The sequence below is a fragment of the Musa acuminata genome, chromosome BXJ3-4, assembly GCF_036884655.1.
Source record: "Musa acuminata AAA Group cultivar baxijiao chromosome BXJ3-4, Cavendish_Baxijiao_AAA, whole genome shotgun sequence".
NCBI lineage: Eukaryota > Viridiplantae > Streptophyta > Magnoliopsida > Zingiberales > Musaceae > Musa > Musa acuminata.
The window spans coordinates 36,362,428-36,381,601 of NC_088352.1; the positions used below are offsets into that span (position 1 = coordinate 36,362,428).

General features: G+C 35.0%; 1 protein-coding gene across 3 annotated transcripts; it reads left to right on the forward strand.

Moving 5' to 3' along the window:
• Positions 1-251: 251 nt before the first annotated feature.
• Positions 252-15,413, forward strand: LOC135634636 (cell cycle checkpoint protein RAD17-like). Of its 3 annotated transcripts, none has more exons than XM_065145083.1 (12): positions 252-515; positions 2,409-2,472; positions 3,721-3,806; positions 4,375-4,422; positions 5,709-5,762; positions 6,516-6,618; positions 6,783-7,093; positions 7,177-7,561; positions 10,727-10,852; positions 13,142-13,352; positions 13,420-13,480; positions 14,728-15,413. In XM_065145083.1, the coding sequence occupies exons 1-12, from the start codon at positions 324-326 to the stop codon at positions 14,962-14,964; spliced, it is 1,878 nt and encodes a 625-aa protein (XP_065001155.1). In that variant the 5' UTR covers positions 252-323; the 3' UTR covers positions 14,965-15,413. The 3 variants fall into 3 exon arrangements, with proteins under 3 accessions (XP_065001155.1, XP_065001156.1, XP_065001157.1); XM_065145084.1 differs by having other exon boundaries at positions 13,142-13,315; positions 14,728-14,940; XM_065145085.1 differs by having other exon boundaries at positions 374-515; positions 4,368-4,422.
• Positions 15,414-19,174: the final 3,761 nt, after the last annotated feature.

Consider the following 19,174-nt stretch of genomic DNA (forward strand, 5'->3'; position numbering starts at 1 on the left):
ATATATATTATTATGGAGGAAGAATTAAATTTTTTTATAAAAAGTCAAATGATCTATACAAAATTAACTTCTTTAGTCCTATGTTTACTTTACTGGATTGGATCAGTGACTAGGTGGATTGAGTTTGATTGCGGCCCATCTGTATCCCATGGGCCGGACTTGGGCTAGGAGATGCCCAATAGTCCTGGCCCAAGTAAACAAGTCCTTTTTAAAATTCGATGTGCGTCTCTCTTCCGATGCCTTACCGGAGAAGCCTATGTCTATCTGTTTTCCCTCCCAATTCCCCAGCCCCGCCAAACCCTCCTCTCCGATTAGGGTTTTCGATGCGGAAGAGGAATCCCGTGCTGGTGCTCTCCTCCTCGGATGAGGAGGGCGATGGGGTCCGAGGCTGCGCCACCTCCGGCGGTCGCTGTTCCTCCAGGCGAGGATCGAGATCCGCGTCGGCGGCAAGGAAGAGACCCCGAGGTCGGGGCTCAAGGAAGAGCCTACCCTCGGCGTCACGGGATGGGCATGTGGTATGCGATTCGATCATTTCGTTTCCGTCTTTCGAGAGTAATTCTGTGTTCGTGATGGTATTTAATGAACGACGCACCATTTCTTGAGGATTTTTTGGGTTCCTTTTTCCCTTTCTTGATCCCTAGTTGCAACTTTGTTTCTTGACGCTTTCTTGTCTCATGTCTGTAAATATCATGGTGATGCGGCTCGACCTCTTTTCTCTCGAGATCCGGTGAATCGTCGAGAGCATTGGATAGTTTTGAGGGTCTATCGTTTAGTCACTGCACTAGGCATTGCGGCGAGGTTGGATGACATAAAGTATGAAAATAAAAGGTAGGCACTTCTGTGAAGGTTGTATAGAATCGAAATTGGAACTTTCCCTGATTATTAAGTGATTACCAAGATAGAGAGTTTCTTTTTTCACAATTAATGATAATTGCTCGACTTTCTCGAGCTATTTCTGGACTTATGTAAGTGCGCTGGCATTGTGGGCTTGCAATGCATGTTAAATTTTGGACTACTTTACAGGCAGTTGGTGCTATATGCTGGCATATTTTTGTACATCGGAAATCCCTGGTTCCTTTAATATAGCGCAGAGGTTAGGCCACTCCTTAATGTCGATGTTTCTTTGAATTGTCCATTTTCTGGTAGGGTCTCTGCGTAGGAGCATCATAGTTTCCTTTTTATGCAAGAAATTTTAACCTGTTGAAAATGATCCCAAATGGTGCATTCTCCTTCCTTGGTAGCATGAAAAATGCCGATGAGTTTCAAAGGTTATGTTTGGAAAAATCAATTGCATAATAAGTTGTTCGAGGAGCTGATTAGATCATCCAGTGCTTGGACTGTTACAGGATGATCATTCCTTTCAAATTGATAGAGACCACCATCAAGCTTTGGACCGAATACCAGGTAGAACCTGCAGCCACCTCTGTTGACAAGTTAAAATAAAGAGGAGCAAGAGAAAGGTTTATGATTCGGAACAAGGATGAAAATTCTGTGGTGTATTGACTGCCTTCCAATAGTCATGGTTTGGGGATACCAATCTATTATTGTTCATACCCTTTGGTTCATTCTTTTAGTTGGACCTCTTTGATTAATGAATTTGGAGTTTTTATTAATGAACCAACTAAGAGGAAGGACCAGTTCACTTCAATTAGGGCACCTCTGAGGTTCCCCTTTCCTCTCCTTGACATGATAGAAAGGGAAAGAGAGTCGAGCTGTGAAGATCAAACATGGTGTCTGCACCTATCAATCACCGGTGTTGAGGATGACCGGTGTTGGTGTCAACGTTGGGATATCTGCTGTATGCATGTGTTTTTTTCTTTCTTCCTACCTTTATCTCTTTCTAATTATTTGGATCTTCTTTCTTTCAGTGGTACGTGCTTTGGCATGGCATACTGCCAGGCTGTGTTAACAACATGTGTTATCTATCTTTTTTGCAAGAATGGATCTGGTTCCATGGTCAAGAACTAGGCTAATCTGTGAATCACTGTGAAATTAACTTTTGACTTTATTATAAGGATCATGCTTGTGATCCACACCACTAAACTAGAAGTTTTGGAGAGTGATGGCATATTTTACAAATCATGAAATTGGAAGTGACTAAAATTAAAATAAAAATAGCTGTTTTTGATTGCCTAATGAATGCTAAAATTTCACAGTTCATAATGTGGGTAAAAAACCATTTCTTCTGTGAATATTGAATTTGCCTATCATATAGCTTAATGGGCACAAGCATATACTTGTCTTGACTCAGTGTATATATGTGTGTATGTATTCATGTCCAGCTGGATTGATTAATTTTCATGAATCTTTTGTTTGTTATCTGTCACTTATAACGATTTACTCTTTTATTAATTTTTCACATTCAACATCTTATTCTGAAGTTCTTATAATTATTGCTTTTCATAAAGGCTGAATTTGATATGCCTTCTGAAGAATTCTGTGATCATCTTCATGATTTCAGCAAAACACCAGGTATTTTCTTTATCCAAATGTTAGAGTAGATAATCCTGCGTATTATGCAGCTTGTTGGAGTTCCTTAAGTTGTGATTTTATTTTGCTGCCCAGAACACCTTCATTCTGGAGCACTTTTGTATGAAAATTGAACATTTTAGATCTTTAGCTTATTCGCGAGGTCTGAATTAGTTGTCATGTTATATAATTGTGTTAGAAATTGGAAAGACTGCTTTGCATTCAGTAATATATGGACTATCTCGGCAGTCTGTTGTTTGCATTCTAGCAATAGCAATCGACAACTTACACGCAAATTGATGGGAAATAAACGTTGCATGTTCATTGAGCCATGCAACATGAGATAGTAACCTGACCATGTGGGACCGACATCAAACAACATGGTATTGGTCCTTATATAACTAGTTCCTGGCAGCCAGGTGTTGGTTAAATTAAGGGACAACGATTGAAAAAAAGAAGGAAAACAACAGGAAAAAGAAAAGTAGCTTTCTTTTTTTCTTTCTGTCCTTCCTCGCCATTCTGGTGCCTCTTTTCACTGATTGGTTTCCCAACTGGTCTGGGCCCAAACTGGTTGACTCAATTAAAAGAATGGCCTGCGACACCTTTTGGTTGGGCTATGCTGGTGCCAAACCACATCCAACCCACTGAGTTTTGTGTTTAGATAATAGTATCATCGCTAATACAGCACAAGTGACATTTACCTTTTTATGAGTGAAAACAAGTTTTAATGTGTAAGAAAAAGGTATAGCATTTTAAAACATAAAATTGAAGTCATGTGTTTGCATAACCCAAAGTAAGATTGAATGACATTAGAACACAAAAGCGGCAACAATCTTCATAACATAGATAACAATTGAACATGTAAAGGCAGCAAGGTAGCAAAGTACATTGTTAATGTCTTAAAATCATCTACTTTTCATGTTCAGAATTACTTCTTCTCAACGATTTTGTGCATAGATTTTTTCAGCTTTGAAATAAATAGATATGGATGTTAAGGTATTCTTTTGTCATGCATCAAGTAATGATTTTAGAGTAGTGATTCTGCTTACCATTGTTTGAGATGTGATGTCTACACCATGACCAAAGAAACATATGTTATTATCGAGTCATTCGGACCTGGAATGTGGATCTAATACTTCCTCTAAATTTTAATCATTTTTTACAAGCATGACATGCAACAGTTTTCTTCTCTTGTCTACATTGATATATTTTTTTAATATTTAAATTGCTGAGAAGGGTGAGTTGAAACAGGAATTACACAAACAGACAGAAAAGAGCTTTGGACTGAGAAACATAAACCCCATTCCTTGGCAGAGCTTGCTGTCCATAAAAAGAAGGTTCTTACTTAATTGATGCTTTGCATTTCACTTGATTTTGGTTAAGGCATCTGATGTTGATAATCTCCAAGAATCTTCTCTTCTTGCAAGCAATGTAATTCTAATATAAGGTATGCCTTGAATGAAATATAGGAAGTTTCTTAAATGAGCAGTTATTGTCCTCTGTAGCTGCACAATTTGTGGTTGAGTAGTAATAAGTTAGAGAAGAATAACATGTAAGCAATTGGGTTTATAGTCATGATATGCTTGCATCTATGGGCAATATTTAGTTCTTACTTTGCCATAGTCATTGATGGATTCATTAAGCATGTTTTGAATGAGTTTTCAAGTCGTTGCAAATATTTCTTTTTATGATTGTCTTCTTTGTGAGTTAATATATTTGACATAAACCTAGTTCTTTAAATTTTTTTTATTCTGTTAGCAGGCTGTGGTTTAACTTTTTCTTAGGATAAGAAGCTTGTTCATTGTTCATTTCTATAGCAGTAATTCTTCAACTGTCCTTTCTAGCTCGAAAGATGCATCTGTTTGGTAGATTCTTGTTTTCTAAATATTACCTCTCAGTTCTCAGGTTGAAGAGGTCAAAAGATGGTTGGAAGAGAGAATGAAAGCACCAAAGGTAGAATTAAATCTCATCAATACGTGAATTGCTTATTCTATCTTAGAAGCATGACTTTTTCATTATGTACCAACAGTGCTAGTGCCCCATCATCAATACTATATTGTTATCAGTGTCCTCCTTATCATCATATTCTTCAATAATTTGCTTCATTTTTGTGTGAATCATTGGCTATTTGACCACCCTTTCAGTTTCTTTCTTTTAGCATATGCATTCATTCATATGCACTGAACCCCATTCAGATCGTTTCAAGGTCTTGATCTTCTCTCCCTATGTGAAGATAATTACAGTTAAGGCTACATACAAAATGTGGGTGGAGTTGATTCAAATTAGTTTCTAATTTAAGATATGACGGACTTCATGTGATATGAATTCATAATTGTATCTTGTGACTAGTCAACATGAATCTCTCTGTTATTATGTTGATGCAATAACTTAAAATGTATTTTTCTTTTGCCCCTCATGTAGCCACCTAGCTGATGACTATGTTTCTGAAAGGGTTGACTGTCTATGCATTTGACTACTGCATGTTGGAGTGCTAAGATGAGGCAATTTTAGATATCATTTTGATATCGAATTATTGAGACATCTTAGTTTTAGCAAACTGTGTCTGGACTCGCTTCTCAAACTAGAGTAAGCTCTGGTTAGTGAGAACCTCACATCTTAGTAATGGTTGGAGAAGGTCCTCAAAGAAGCTATTGTCTTCTCAACAATATTGATCTTGAATGTTTAGGATGAATCATTGACCCTCTCTTTCCTGAGATGTATTTAACCTTTTTTTCAGATGTGTTGCTCTTTTTGTAATATGTACACTTCGATATCTTCATCTCTCAATCTGGTTCCTGATTATGCCAGCTTATGGGGTTCTTTTTCCTATTTGGAGCATGTATAGTTGAACATTTTTAACCAAGAGCTACTATTATCAAACAAAATTATTTAGATCCCATGTTAATGAAAGATCCAAGAACCTTTTGAGGGTGATATTACATTCTTCAGTGTTCCATAACTGGGATACCCCAAGCACTCATACATATGATATTTGTGAGTTCTCTTTGAATTGCCTAATCCTTACTGCCGAATCATAAAATATTTTAATTTACAGGTTTTACCAATAGAGTTCTTGAAAGCTTGCTTTTATGTTTGAGAAAAAGTTGGAATGAACTTAGATAATCTTTTGAGGTCAACTTTATGTTTTTGTAGCTGTTAATTCAAATATGTACTTGTATTTTGTTTGAAGGGTATTATATAAGCATACTGTAATCAGGTTTTTCCCCCCTAAAATACAGGAAGGAATAGAGAACTGTGTTCTTATCACTGGCCGATCTGGAGTTGGAAAATCAGTATGCTTCTTTCTTTTTTTCTTTCTGAATGTTTCTGCATTCTTCCTCTTCATACTATTATTGGTCCTTAGGTGGATGATTCTTCTTCTTTTCTAGTTCAATATGTGGAAGATTCTTCTTCTTTTCTAGTTTAATATGTTATGGCTAACTAGTTTTTTTAATTCTGATGTAGTAAGTGCAAAATTGTTATTTCATCTGATCAATGTAGATGTCACACATGCTGGAATACTAATTTGGTTTACTAAGGTGGGCATTTTCAACTACCATGATACCCACGAAGAGGCAAACTTGATTGTAACTGGATCATGTAAAGGATGCTACTCTTTGGTTGTGTCAACCATGAGCGTTAGGGCACTACTTTGTCATCTTCAAGTCATAGCTATTTTCTACATATATAAATATGTACAGTAAACATGTATACACATACATATATATGCACAGAACCATACATGTATCTTGTTTCTGTTGCATAGGTTACTTATAATAAATTTTTGCAACATGCCAATGTGAACTTTTGCTATCTTTAATTATTAGGTGCATGTTTGCACGCTTCTGAAGCTTTTGTTAACTTGATTTCAGAAATCTTCAGCTTTTGTTTTTACAGAGTTTCTTTACTATCAGAATTTCATTGGCCAAGAAACTCTAAGCTGAAGATGCTAATGCATTTTGCTTGTTTTGTTCTGTCTGTTAAGACTGCTAAAATGCAGTAGTACGTTAAATTTTCTTATTCTCATGTGGGCATTACCTGTTCAGACAGCTATCCATGTAATTGCATCACTACTTGGAGCTGATTTGTGTGAATGGATGTCTCCCACACCAACACTCTGGGAAGAGCATGTCCATAATTCTAATTCTGGTACTTATTCTCTATTTTACTAACCATATTACAAATGCATCAAATTATTTCACTGCAGGCAGACATATGGTGTGCTTGATTAAACCCATCATTACTTACAATTACAAATAGTATAGGTTTTGGAAATGTATCTTGCAAATATGTTGAGACCTCTGTGTTTGTAGGAATACAGTATATGTCAAAGTTGGATGAATTTGAAGGCTTCATAGAAAAGATAAGAAAATATTCATTGCTTCATGGAGCTTATGCAGAAGAATTAAGGAAACCAACAGTTCTCTTAATTGATGACATACCAGTGACAAAAGGAAGAGCTTCTTTTTCAAGATTAAGGAAGTGCATAAAAACTCTTATTCAGTCAGCTCAGACACCTACAGTCATTTTGATTACTGAATATCACAAAATTGAGTCCGCTGATAGTGCAACAGAATACTGGGAGGAACTTGAATCATCTATTGAACAAGCTGGGGCTTATAAGGTATATTCTCTTCATAAGCTTTTGAAGTTCTACAGTATCACATTGGGAAGAATTAGTGGTAGCCTATAACAATTATATCGCAGGTAGCTTTTAATCCTATAACAGAAAATTCCATCAAGAAAACTCTTACTAGAATATGCCAAGAAGAGAAGTGTGATGTCCCTGCACAATGGATAGATCATATAGCCAGAGTGAGTGGAGGTGACATCAGACATGCCATAACTTCTTTACAATATTGTTGCATAAAGATGGTCAAATCATTCCCTGTTCATGAATCAGTTCCAAATGACACTCATGATGAACTAAAATCTGGTAGTCCCAGTTTATTGTCAAGTGCAAGTTATGGAGATGGGCACATTAATCGTCAGGTTTCATTGCCATGGGGAAGAGATGAAAAAATTACTCTATTTCATGCCTTGGGGAAGTTCCTTCACAACAAGAGAGAGACACCACATGCTTTTGCACTGGGTATGTTACTATGAATTATCTTCATGTAGTTGTAGTTTTTTTTGGACTTGTAGTTTATTGCTGATGATAAAAAAAATATTCCTCTATTAATGTTAAATGGCATGGCATATTAACTTTATGTATCCCTCTATTGATGTTGAATGACATGGGGTATTAGCTTTATGATTTTACTGATTGGAGTCCTAAACATGCTGGTCATAGTAAGCCATTCCCTGCTAGAATATATTTTGTGTCCTAAACATGCTGATGAAGCAAATTTTGAGCTGGGCACAATGCAAACATGTGCTTGAGATGTTGTCTAACAGCTTCTTTGTTGATTTTGAAAGCATGGCAATCTGTTGGATTTTGCTGCATATTATAATCCAGTCATTATAATTTGAAGGTCCCTGTCTTAATGGTTTTGTGCTAATCAGCAAATAAACATTGTCATGAATCAAGATGTAATAATTTCCAGTATATTTTTCTAAAATAACAACTACTCTTTTGAAAATTTACATGGAATGCTCTCAATGACAGTTCTATCTATTTTATTTATTAGAACTTTGTTGAATCAGATATGAAGGATGTAGCAAATATCACACTGTTTATTTAATCAATCTACTAGGTCAAGGGAGCTTCTTCAAGATGGTTTGCTTGTATGACATGCCTAGTTGCCAAGTTAAATTTAGGAGATTCATAGTTTATTAAAGTTATAAACCTCTTCTGTGCATGATATTTGCATTCTTAAACAATCGCTTGTCATTTAAAGTTTAAACAAGAATTAATGTCTGAATTATAGAATTTTTTGTGACCGTATTCCATTCTAAAGGATTCTAGAATATTCACCTAGGTTTTTGTGCTTTCTCTCGAGGTTAGAGTGCATGAGGTTTTTGGGCCTCTTCTTTGTTATGCTTGACCTAGTTGACGCAACTCTTCTTGTCCTTTAAGATGTTAACAACTAACGCTACCTTTGTCTCCTTAACGAGCACCGAGTTCTTCCGTGTGAGAAAATTGTTCTTTTGGTTGATGCAGGAAGCACATAATTCATGGATCATGACATGTTGGGAGTCTTATGATTTGGATGTACTGTCTACCTCGTCTACTTTTCTTGGCAATGTTCTGAATATTTCTGTTTCTTTACAGGCTTACACTTTCTCTATTTAGTTTGTTAACCAAATAATTCAAAGTTTAAGACTTTCCTCTGTACCTTTCAAAAGTTTTGTTAGAATTTGTGTGCATATGTTGTGAGATATGGGTTGTATTTGTTGTTGTTTAAGCTGTCAAAGGAGGACCAAGTATTAATTTCTGAAACAATAGTTTTGACATGAGAAGTTGATCACCTTTTTCTGGCAATCTGTCTCAGTGGGATTGACTAGAACAAGTATTTTATGAAATGTTTGATACAGTTGGTGGAGAAATAGCCACCATAAATTTGTAATCAAGAAAATTTTAAGTATTTGAACCAGTGGGTATGTAAATTTCTTTAATGATCATATCTTGATATTAATAATCATGTCCTGTTCTCATGGTTTTGATAAGGTTAATAATTGATGGACCTCTCATGTTGTTTTGTGTCTCCTGTAACAATCATCTCCTTGTCGGAAATTTAAAAAGAAAGAATGGTCCGATTCATGAGGCTCCAGCTGTTGTAGTCTTTGGGGAGGGTCAATGTATGCTGCCTTAACTCTACAAGTAAAGTCATTGTCTTCTTATCAGAAATTACTGGAGTGAAGTCTGTTAGCAGTAGCACTATATATATTATTTGCAGTTTATATGTTTATGCTACAAGCTTTAACATATACATCATTCACAATAAAAGTCTATTTTCTGTTTTCACAAAGTAATGATTTTAGAGCTTGGCTAATCCTATTATGCCATATTGCTATAAGTTTAGTTTACATGTTCTTCTTTCCTAAGTTGGAAACGATCTATGTGTTAGTATTATTAGCAACTATTAGATGTTCCATTGAACTTAACAGTGTAAGTAGTTTACCTTCATATTTGAGATCCTATGCCGGAAACTGATAAAATTGTTTGTGATAATCTTGTTTGTATTTCTTCATTGTATTAATTTTTCTATTACTGCATCTGTTATCTTTTGAATATGTCCTGTCATTCTATAGTATTATTTGGTTGACTTGTGGTGTTTTCAGTGAAATCCTCATTGCATCTTCAGCTTTCACTTTTTAGAATTCTTTAAATATGAAAAATATATTTGGATAAGTATAATTTAGCTTATTTTGTGTCCTCTGTGCTTTACAACTTGGTTGTGGTAAAATTTTTGAGCACATAAATAACAGATTCATACAAATGCATTGAGAAGGTCAACATTGTGTTGTACAAAATGGGTAGATTTCATAATGCTCTTGTTAGAGCAAACTGTTTGAGTTCAGTACTAAAAGAAGCATCCTATATAATTTCTCTGTGAAATTTGGGAAATCATTCTGGAAATTGTAGTAGCCTTAACTTGAAGTTTTTTAAATCAAGGTAATTCTTCTTGGTGACAATCGATTCTTTTAGTCATAAGATGTTTCAGGTTATCCTCCAAGTTATTTTGCTGTCAGATCTATTTTAACCTGTCGAGCATATACAAGCCAGAATTAAAATCCATATTGCATCTTCAGGTTGAAAGGGTTGCCTTATTTGTGTCAATTAAGGGTTAACTTATTTGCTTACATTGTATAACAGACACTATGTTGAAACAAATTTTTTTGCTTATTTTTTTTCGTGTTTGGCATCCCACAACATAATCATGGTGAAATCGTTAAGCGCACATGAGTTGTAGACTCATATAAAGGTGTTGTTCTAGTCAGTTCATACTTTTTTGTTGGAAATAATATTGTGGTGTACATGGCAATGTGTAAATGATTACTGTTCATCGAGCATCATTTGATACTAGTATATACAACACAAAAGCAATTTATACAAGTTCTCTTTGAACTTTGAGACATCAAATTCGTTGAATTTTATACTTGAGCAAACCTTACTAAACCATTGTGGTGTTTTCTAATAGTGGGACTCCAGACTGTTAGTCAAAGATTACTTCACTTAATATTGATATCAATTCCCTGTCATATATATTTAAGCCAGTGAATGTTTCTTCAGACAATTGCCTTCTTTCGGAAGGATAAGAATCTGCATTTTTCTCTCCAGTTTTTCAGTTTAATCGAGTTTTTGATGCTGCAGCACCAGATTTGTTCACTTTGAAAAAGAAATATGCAAGGAATCCACTGAAAATGGATGCTCCAGAGGAAGTTCTTCTACAGGCACATGGGCAAGCACGGACCATTACGGATTTTCTCCATGAAAATGGTAGTTTTCCTTTTGTTCTCTCAATGTTACCTGCATATTTAAAAATTCATTTTCATGTTAAATTTCCATATTTGGCGGTTATTCTTTTGTCCTTCCAATTCTAGTGTCATCTTTAAGAATACACATTTACGTAAATCACAATTCCAACTTCCAATGATTGTCTCTATCAAGGTTCGTAATTTCGTATCGTACTGGTGTTTCGAGCTTTGCTCGGTATGGTATAGTATAGGCGTACTGAGCGGTACGCTAAGGTATATCGCTCGGTACGCGTGTGTGTGTGTGTGTATATATATTTATATATATATATAAACGAGGCGTACGTTGCTTTGGTGACATCGCCTCCTTTTCTTCTCCTTGTCGTGTCAGACGAGGAGAAGACCAGTCTTCTCCTTATTCGGCGAAGGCATCGAAGGTCGCAAACGCCTCTGGCCTTCGGCGATGAACGTGGCGAAGGCCGTAGGCGTCTTCGGCCTTTAGTGAAGAACACGGCGAAAGTTGCAGGTGTCTTTGGCCTTCGGCAAAGAACGCGATGAAGGCCGCAGGCGTCTTCAGCCTTCAGCGAAGAACGTGGCGAAGAAGCCAAGTCGCCGCCTCTCTATTACCTTCTGGATCGGGATCGTCGAGGGAGGGGGGCATCGAATTGGAAAGTGTCGAGGCTCTCCCGATTCTCCCTCTTCTTCGAGCGCCTGGTAGTGGGTGGTTCGCGTATTAGTCTGCTGGCGGATTGGTACGTATTGCTCGGTACGGGCGGTATCATTCGAAATTAAAATCCTTGGTCTGTATAAACCATGGTTCGCATTATTGATCCGTATCGGTGTATTGATTAGTTGTCAATATGGTACATACCAAGTTGTACCGAGCGCACTGACATATGGTATACTGGAGTGTACCGATGTATCACCCATATTGATCCTTTATCGGACCGGTATGTATCACCTATACTGAGTGGTACACTTCGATACATCAAGCCTTGGTGTAAACCATGAACAGATTGTCTTTATTACTTTGCTTATTTTTCTACCTACAATTGTTCATGTCTGATAGCTAATTATGAGAATTCCATATTTGTTTTCTTCTTCTTTAGATGGCTAGTTTTAGTCTCAATTTTGTTGTATAATGGATTCAAAATTATGCTTCATTGAAGGGTTGGTCTTGTTAATTGGAATGTGTAACCCACTGATAGTACCGGTCTCACTTTTACTATCAATGCTAAAATGGTGTTAATTTAATGAGTGATGCTTAGACTTCTACCTACAAAATCTTTTGACATTTTCATCTTGTAAAGAAATTTTTTACATTAGTACATGTAGTGTAATTGCCTCCAAATTTCTAACACATCAAAGATATAGAAGCCAAATGTTTTCACCATGTTGTCATAACAAGATCCATGCCTGAGCAATTCTTTCGTTCCTTAGGCACTTGTTGGTTGTGATATACCAACTAGTTTGTCTGGTGGTGTATATCTAGGATCTTTTACCCTAGGTCAAGGTTGAACCCTCACTATGACACCTGTGTGCTTGTTGCTCTTTTGCTGTGGGGTTTGATGTGCCAAGTTGTGCCCACAAAAAAATTAAAAAAAAAAGATGCAATGACTTTTTCTGCTATGCTGTCCGCCTTAACTTTTTCTTGGAAGGAAACTTTTACTTTGTTTAGTAGTCTATTACGAAGCACACTGGGTGTTGAAACTTATAACATCCAACAGTGGTTTCTGAAAGAAGTCATGCCGAAAGGTATTATTCCCCTTTGTCCTACCAAATTGGTCAACCTGTCAGGAATCCTATTAGGTTCCCTTGTACACATGAGAAATGCCAAAAGGCTCCATTCTTCTAGGTACGACACACCTTGAAGCACCTCAAATCTTTTGTTATCTTTCAGGAGATGTCCTAGTGGTTAAGATGTTTTGTGCATAGTCATGAGATCAGGATTTCATGTCCATTGTAAGCATCTTCTAAGTTTGTAATGTAATGCTTGAATGGAGGGAGTAAAATTTAAAAAGAAAAAAAAAATCAAGTCTTATTTTCTCTTTTGGCATCTTAAATTTCTTTGATGTCTGTTATTCGTAGCTCAAAAGGACAACACTGTTAAATGTTGAAGATCATTATGTGGTAACTTGCTGACTTTTGGGCCCATAACAATATCATGTCTTTTGCACTTCCTGTTATTACAGTTGCTATTAACAGCAAAGCTATATATCTATCATTAGATCAAAATTAGCCAGCTACTTAAACTTCTGCCTGGAATGCGAAGATTTGGCAGAGATCTAATACTTATCAACCTTCTTATCTGCAGTTCTTGACTTTGTAAGTGATGAGGCAACTGATAGTGGATGGGTTGTGAACTCCTATCTAAGTGATGCTGACTACATGCTTGCTAGCATTCTGCATCCAAAGTTTTGTCGAATAACCGAGACAAATGAATCAGATAGTGTTAGAGAACTAGTTGCTGCTTCAGTTGCAGTACGTGGTGTGTTGTTTGGAAATTCACATCCATCACCTTCAAGGTCTATTTCTTGTTTAATTTTTTAACCTTGTAAAATAAGAAAGAACCTTCACATCTTTGATTAACAGGTGGCACACTATCCGTACCCCAAAACTTTGGCAAATTGAGCAAACATCACGACACAGTAAGGTAAATCGATTACCACATGTAGTCAATTATGTTCATTCATGTATGTTACATTTTCATGAGTGTCATGCTCTGAATTTTTGTGTGCCACAACCTAGATCTATATAATCACATAAAACATTGTTTATAGGCTTCAGACCTGCTCATCGAAAGAAAATTTTGATTACTTTTAGATAATTGGGAGTCTTGGCTTACACATTCCAGCACATGAGATCTATTTAGAATGGGGGAGGTATTTAAAGCTAAGTATTTTCTATAAGGCTGTAAAGGAATTCAAATAAAATTAAAGGTTTCTAGATAACAAAAGTCTTGTCATACCATCCTAGATGTATTTAATAATGAATTGATTTGCCCATTCTGTTCAAGATGAACCCCGACTTTCATGCACTTTCATGCAGAACCATGTTCTGTACAGACTAATGATGGGTAATGAGTTATAATGCAACAGCCTAGTTGTGTGGTCTATTGCTTATATTACTGTGAATTATTGAACTTATGCTAGCTTATACAGCTATCCAACCCCAGGTAGCTCCTGAGTAGCTGGTTAAAAGGTGTATTGACAGTCTGAGGTCATCATAGCATTTCTCAGATTCTGTGTTAAACTAATCCTTTCAGAAAAGGATCGTTCAGTGAACCAAGTTTTCACCAATACAAAGTTTGTAAAGAGTCAGTGAGTTAATCCTGTTACTTGTCTTGATTGAGGTGCTGAATTTTTACTTCTAAATAATTAGTATATTTAATAAGTATATTATATTTTTGTGGGTATAAAATAGATATATCATTCATCTACTTCTGTATATTTCTGTTTTTGACAAGCCTAACAAAAGTGAGCCAGGTATCAAGTTTAGGTTAATTCAAATTTGCTATCTGTTATTGCTTATGAACTGATCACTTTTTGACATCCCTACTTGCCCATAGGTGAACTTAACGTAGAAGTGCCAAGGAAATATCCTCAAAAGTGGATATATTATTTCCAGTGCCTAAAATTGAATTAAAATCACAAAAAAATTGTCCTAATGCTATAGTAATTTCCTAATCTCCTGCAAATGATCTATTATAAATTAATTTTTGTTGAAACTTAAAACTTGAGTCCAACAATTTTTTAGTTTTATCAATCTGACATTGGCCTCTTAAGTATGTGGTGTTGTATTCTCTGTTTCTTCAAAGGCAACCAGTATATGCCTGTCTTGTTACTGATGTTAGATCTATATTGTCTGTTATGATGTTAGTCTTCTTATGCTCATCTGTAGATTCAGATGTTGCCTGAGAGATTTGCAACCTATGGAACTTCCAGTTTTTGCAGTCTGTCATCCATAGCCACTGAATATAGACCGACGATCAAATGGTTCTATTCACCTGTCAATGTTCATGCTCATGATAATATTTCAGAAAGCCTACATAGGGAAGATGACATGGATTGTACAGATGGAAGTTTAGAAGGAAAGAAATCAGGGGAAAGTGAGGAGGATGATATAGAAGATTGGTAGAATATTTACCTGTATATTTTGGCTTGAGAAGCTCTATTAATTTAAGCAGATCTTTTTCTGTGGTATTTTGAAGTCTGAGACTTGTTGAGTTGCCTTGCGGATTCCGTCGGAGACCTAGAAGATCTATTTGCCATTGGTCATGTTCAGATTAGTGCCAGAGATATGGCTAGAGTGGGAAGTGGTGGAGAAGGCAGTTTATACATAATTCTGTTGGAAGATCTGCAAATGCAACTCCCGCTTGAACATGGTTGCGCAATAGGCTGCAGATGTAATGTTGGCTTCCGATTTTAGTTGTACAAGAAAATAGGTGAGATGCACTTGTATTGTAGACGAATTCAAATAAATGTATATATGATTGCCATATTAGCGTAGGACTCTCAAATGGTGTGAAACTGTTGTCTTATGTTGTAGCATATCAATAATGTTGCTGCAATTGTAGGCTTTATCTCCATCGAGAATTTATCAGGGGGTGATTTAAGAATGCTTAGATTACCTTTTTTTTTGTCTTCTCGCAATTTATCTATCGATGTCCTGCCTTCATTGAATGAAATAGGGTGTTGTCGATGGTCGAAGTCCGTTCAAATGAATTGAGATGCTCTCTTTGCATATTTAATATAAAAAGCATGTCAAACCCGACATAAGATAATGATAAAATATCGAAAAAGTATTATAAAGGATGTTAATGTTATATTTGATTTATATGACAATTTTTAGATGATCTGGGGAAATTTTATATCATTACATTCAAAAAAAAGAAGGAAATACATTTGACTAAAAATTCAACTTAGGAATATATTAAATTTGATATATTTTAATCATAAAATTATTCGAAATTGAAAATAATAATGAGAAACGTATTGGTATTATATTGCTCCAAGAAGGTGTCAACCAACATGGTTGGTATTTGAGTTTACGGAAAAAAAAGGGTAAAAAATTAGAATAATTTATCCAAAAGAGTTTATAATAATAAGATTTTATTGGATTTATGGAAAAAAGGATAAAAAATTAAAATAATTTATCCAAAAGAGTTTATAATAATAAGATTTTATTGGATGACACCATATTTGTTTTTTTAGGCTAGGGGTGTCTTTATTTTTTTCTAATTGAAGCAAAATATCTTAAATAAATTTGAAAAAAATACTTTAATATAAGTATTTAATATTATTTTTTTACTTTGGTTTAAGATTTGAACTGGTGTGATGGACTGGACCAAACTAGATTTATGGAACTAGACTTTAATATAAGTATTTAATTTGGTATTGTTAAGGTTTAGATTGCCCTTCTAATTTTTTTCAAATTACTCGTTACCCCCGTTCTACCAATGCAACAAAAACATCGTCGTTGTGAACCTTCTTGTCAGTGGTGGTCGACAATCGTGATTTTTGTCATTGTCATTGTCTTTGTAGCTGTTGCCAATAGGAGCTAGGGCTAGCGTGAACCTTTGCCACTGTATTAGGGTTGTTGCTAATAAGGTGTCAGTAGTGATAGCATTGCCATTGGGTTTCTACCAATAATATGTCATTTTAGAGGAGAGGAAGAGGGGTCACAATCGTTGTGGCCAATGGGGCAAGAGGTGGACGAAAGTATACCAGTCTTCCTACTATTCATCATCGTTGTGGCCATTGGTTGAGCATTGAGCTTTGTGGAGCCTGGGTGATTAGCGATTCATCGTTGTATAATCATTTATCTTTTTGCAGCCTTATTGAATCGCTATATAATTTACCATAGTATTGGTGAAATATTTATAGTATCATTGAAGCCTCAACATCATCCTTTGTAGTGATGTTGAAGCATCGAACCATGGTAATTTTACTGAGGAAGTATCGTTGAAGCCTCAATATCATTCTTTGTAGTGGTTATTGTTTAGTGTATCATGAATCATTTCTTATAAAAAAATTTAATAATTATATCTTTGTAGCTTGATACTATTAATTTCGAACGTCATTTAAGTATGGGTTAATTATTACAAGGATGGACATTTCAACGAAACATCACCTTTGTCAATACTAGAATCATAAATAATTTTGGGAAATGTGATTCTAGGCATAATATCAAACTTGCAACTTTGATTTGAATGATACATTTATATTCCAAGAAGATGGTTATGAGGTATTCCAAGAAGAGTGGTCTAAACAGAGAATAACAAAAGATATATATCATAATATATTTGATGCCCATGATACGATGAACTGATCGATTTCAACTCAAATATGTATGAAAACCTTTTAGAGGATAGGGTTATACTAGAAGATGACTTCAACCTTGATGCTTTAGCTTTGTGTCCAGACGATGAAATTATCATCAATGGTCTATACATTGGATAAGTAATAATATGCCATTGTTCATATTACAATATAAAATATAAAGATTTGCTATGATATTTGACACTGAAGTCATTCATGTCTTATAGGTATTTAAAGATATTTTAAAGTTTAAAAGAGTTTAGAGTTTAAAAGAGTGTGCAAGAATATGTCATAAGGAGAAATTTTGAAATGAAAATTCAGGTATGTATAAATTAGAAGCATAAAGCATGGTGTGAAGTTGAGCATTGTGAATGGAGGATAATTGCTCGTGGAGGTGATACATATTGAATTACAAAATTTATCAACGAGCACCAATGCAATATATTTACAGAAAATCGAGATCATCAATCTTGAACTATAGCTGAAAAAATCAAAGAATAAGTTTTTGCAAATGAACATTATACCCCGAAGATAATCAATGCAAACATATAAAAAAAATTTGGAGCAGTAGTTTCATATAGAAAAGCATATTTGACATATGAAATCATATTGAATGAAGTTTGCAAAGACTTTGATGAATATTAAAGTAAGTTAATGCCTTTCCTAAGGGAGTTTAGTTTTGTTTATGATTATGAAATGACTATTTCTTTAATGAGTACCGGGGAAGGACATTTTTGTTAGGTTTTTGGGCATTCTGTGCATGTTTGCATAGTTTTATTCAGCTCATTCATCCAATTATTTGTATAGATGCAACACATTTATCTAAAAAATATCTTGTTGTATTAATGATTACTACTACTATTAATGGATCTAGTAAGTTATTTCTTATCATATTTGAAATAACAGAGATTGAGGGGAGAGACTTGTGGGAATATTTGTTTTTTAGTTGGGAAAATGCTATGGTGCACATTACGATTATTTAAATATTGTTAGGGATAAAAATTCAGAAATTCTTATAGCAATGAAAGAAATATTTTCAGAGGCTCATCATGGTTATTGTAAGATCCATCTTTCGACAAATTTAATAAGTGACGTATACAATATGGAAACAATAAAACCTTTTTAGGCGATAGTACTTATTGGGTTTAAGTTTAATGAATGTATATGAACACTGATAAAAAAAATATATAAAAAATTATCATTGGATTTCAAAAATAGATAAAGAGAAGTGGGCTACTATATTTTTTACGAGATGATGATATGCAATGTTAACAATAAATGATTCCGAAAGCATGAATCCATTGCTAAAAGATAACCTAGACTATCAATAACATATATAATCAAGATGACACAAAGGAAAGTCGTTGAGTGGTTTTATTTGCATCATTAAATTGGCAATGTTATGATCTATACATTAACATCTCCAAGAAATTTCAAAATCAAAAGATAAGGCTAGATTCTACACTATTCACCCTCACTCGAATAATATTTTCTAGGTCTAAACATCTATTGAGATAGTCATAGTAGACCTGAAAAACTAAAATAGTTTATGTTGGTGTTTTGATATATTTATATATTTATTATTCCATGCTCTCATGCAATAGTTGCTACTGGATTTTTGAATTCCAATCCATATGACTATTATGAGGATTAATTTTTGGCAGAATATTGAAGAAGAATTATAGTGACACCATCTTCCCAACAAGAAGCAAGCAGTTTTGGGTTAAAAGAACCTAATGATAGGATTATCTTACCTTCCAAGAGAGTAAAACCACCGAGCAGAAGAAAGAATGCAAGGATCGAATTGAGACACAATGGTTATATCACAATCGATGGTTATGCATTTTTTCATCGGTTGTATAAGTTAATGTTCTAAAATATCAAGCAATATTGTTTCTTCAATCTTTTTGTATAGCCTAGTTTTGGTTAGTCTTTTGTTATCTATATTAGTTATAAGGGGTGATTTTTTATGTATAGTATATGTATACAAGTATACGGATATAATTTTTCAATAAGTGTGCCACAAC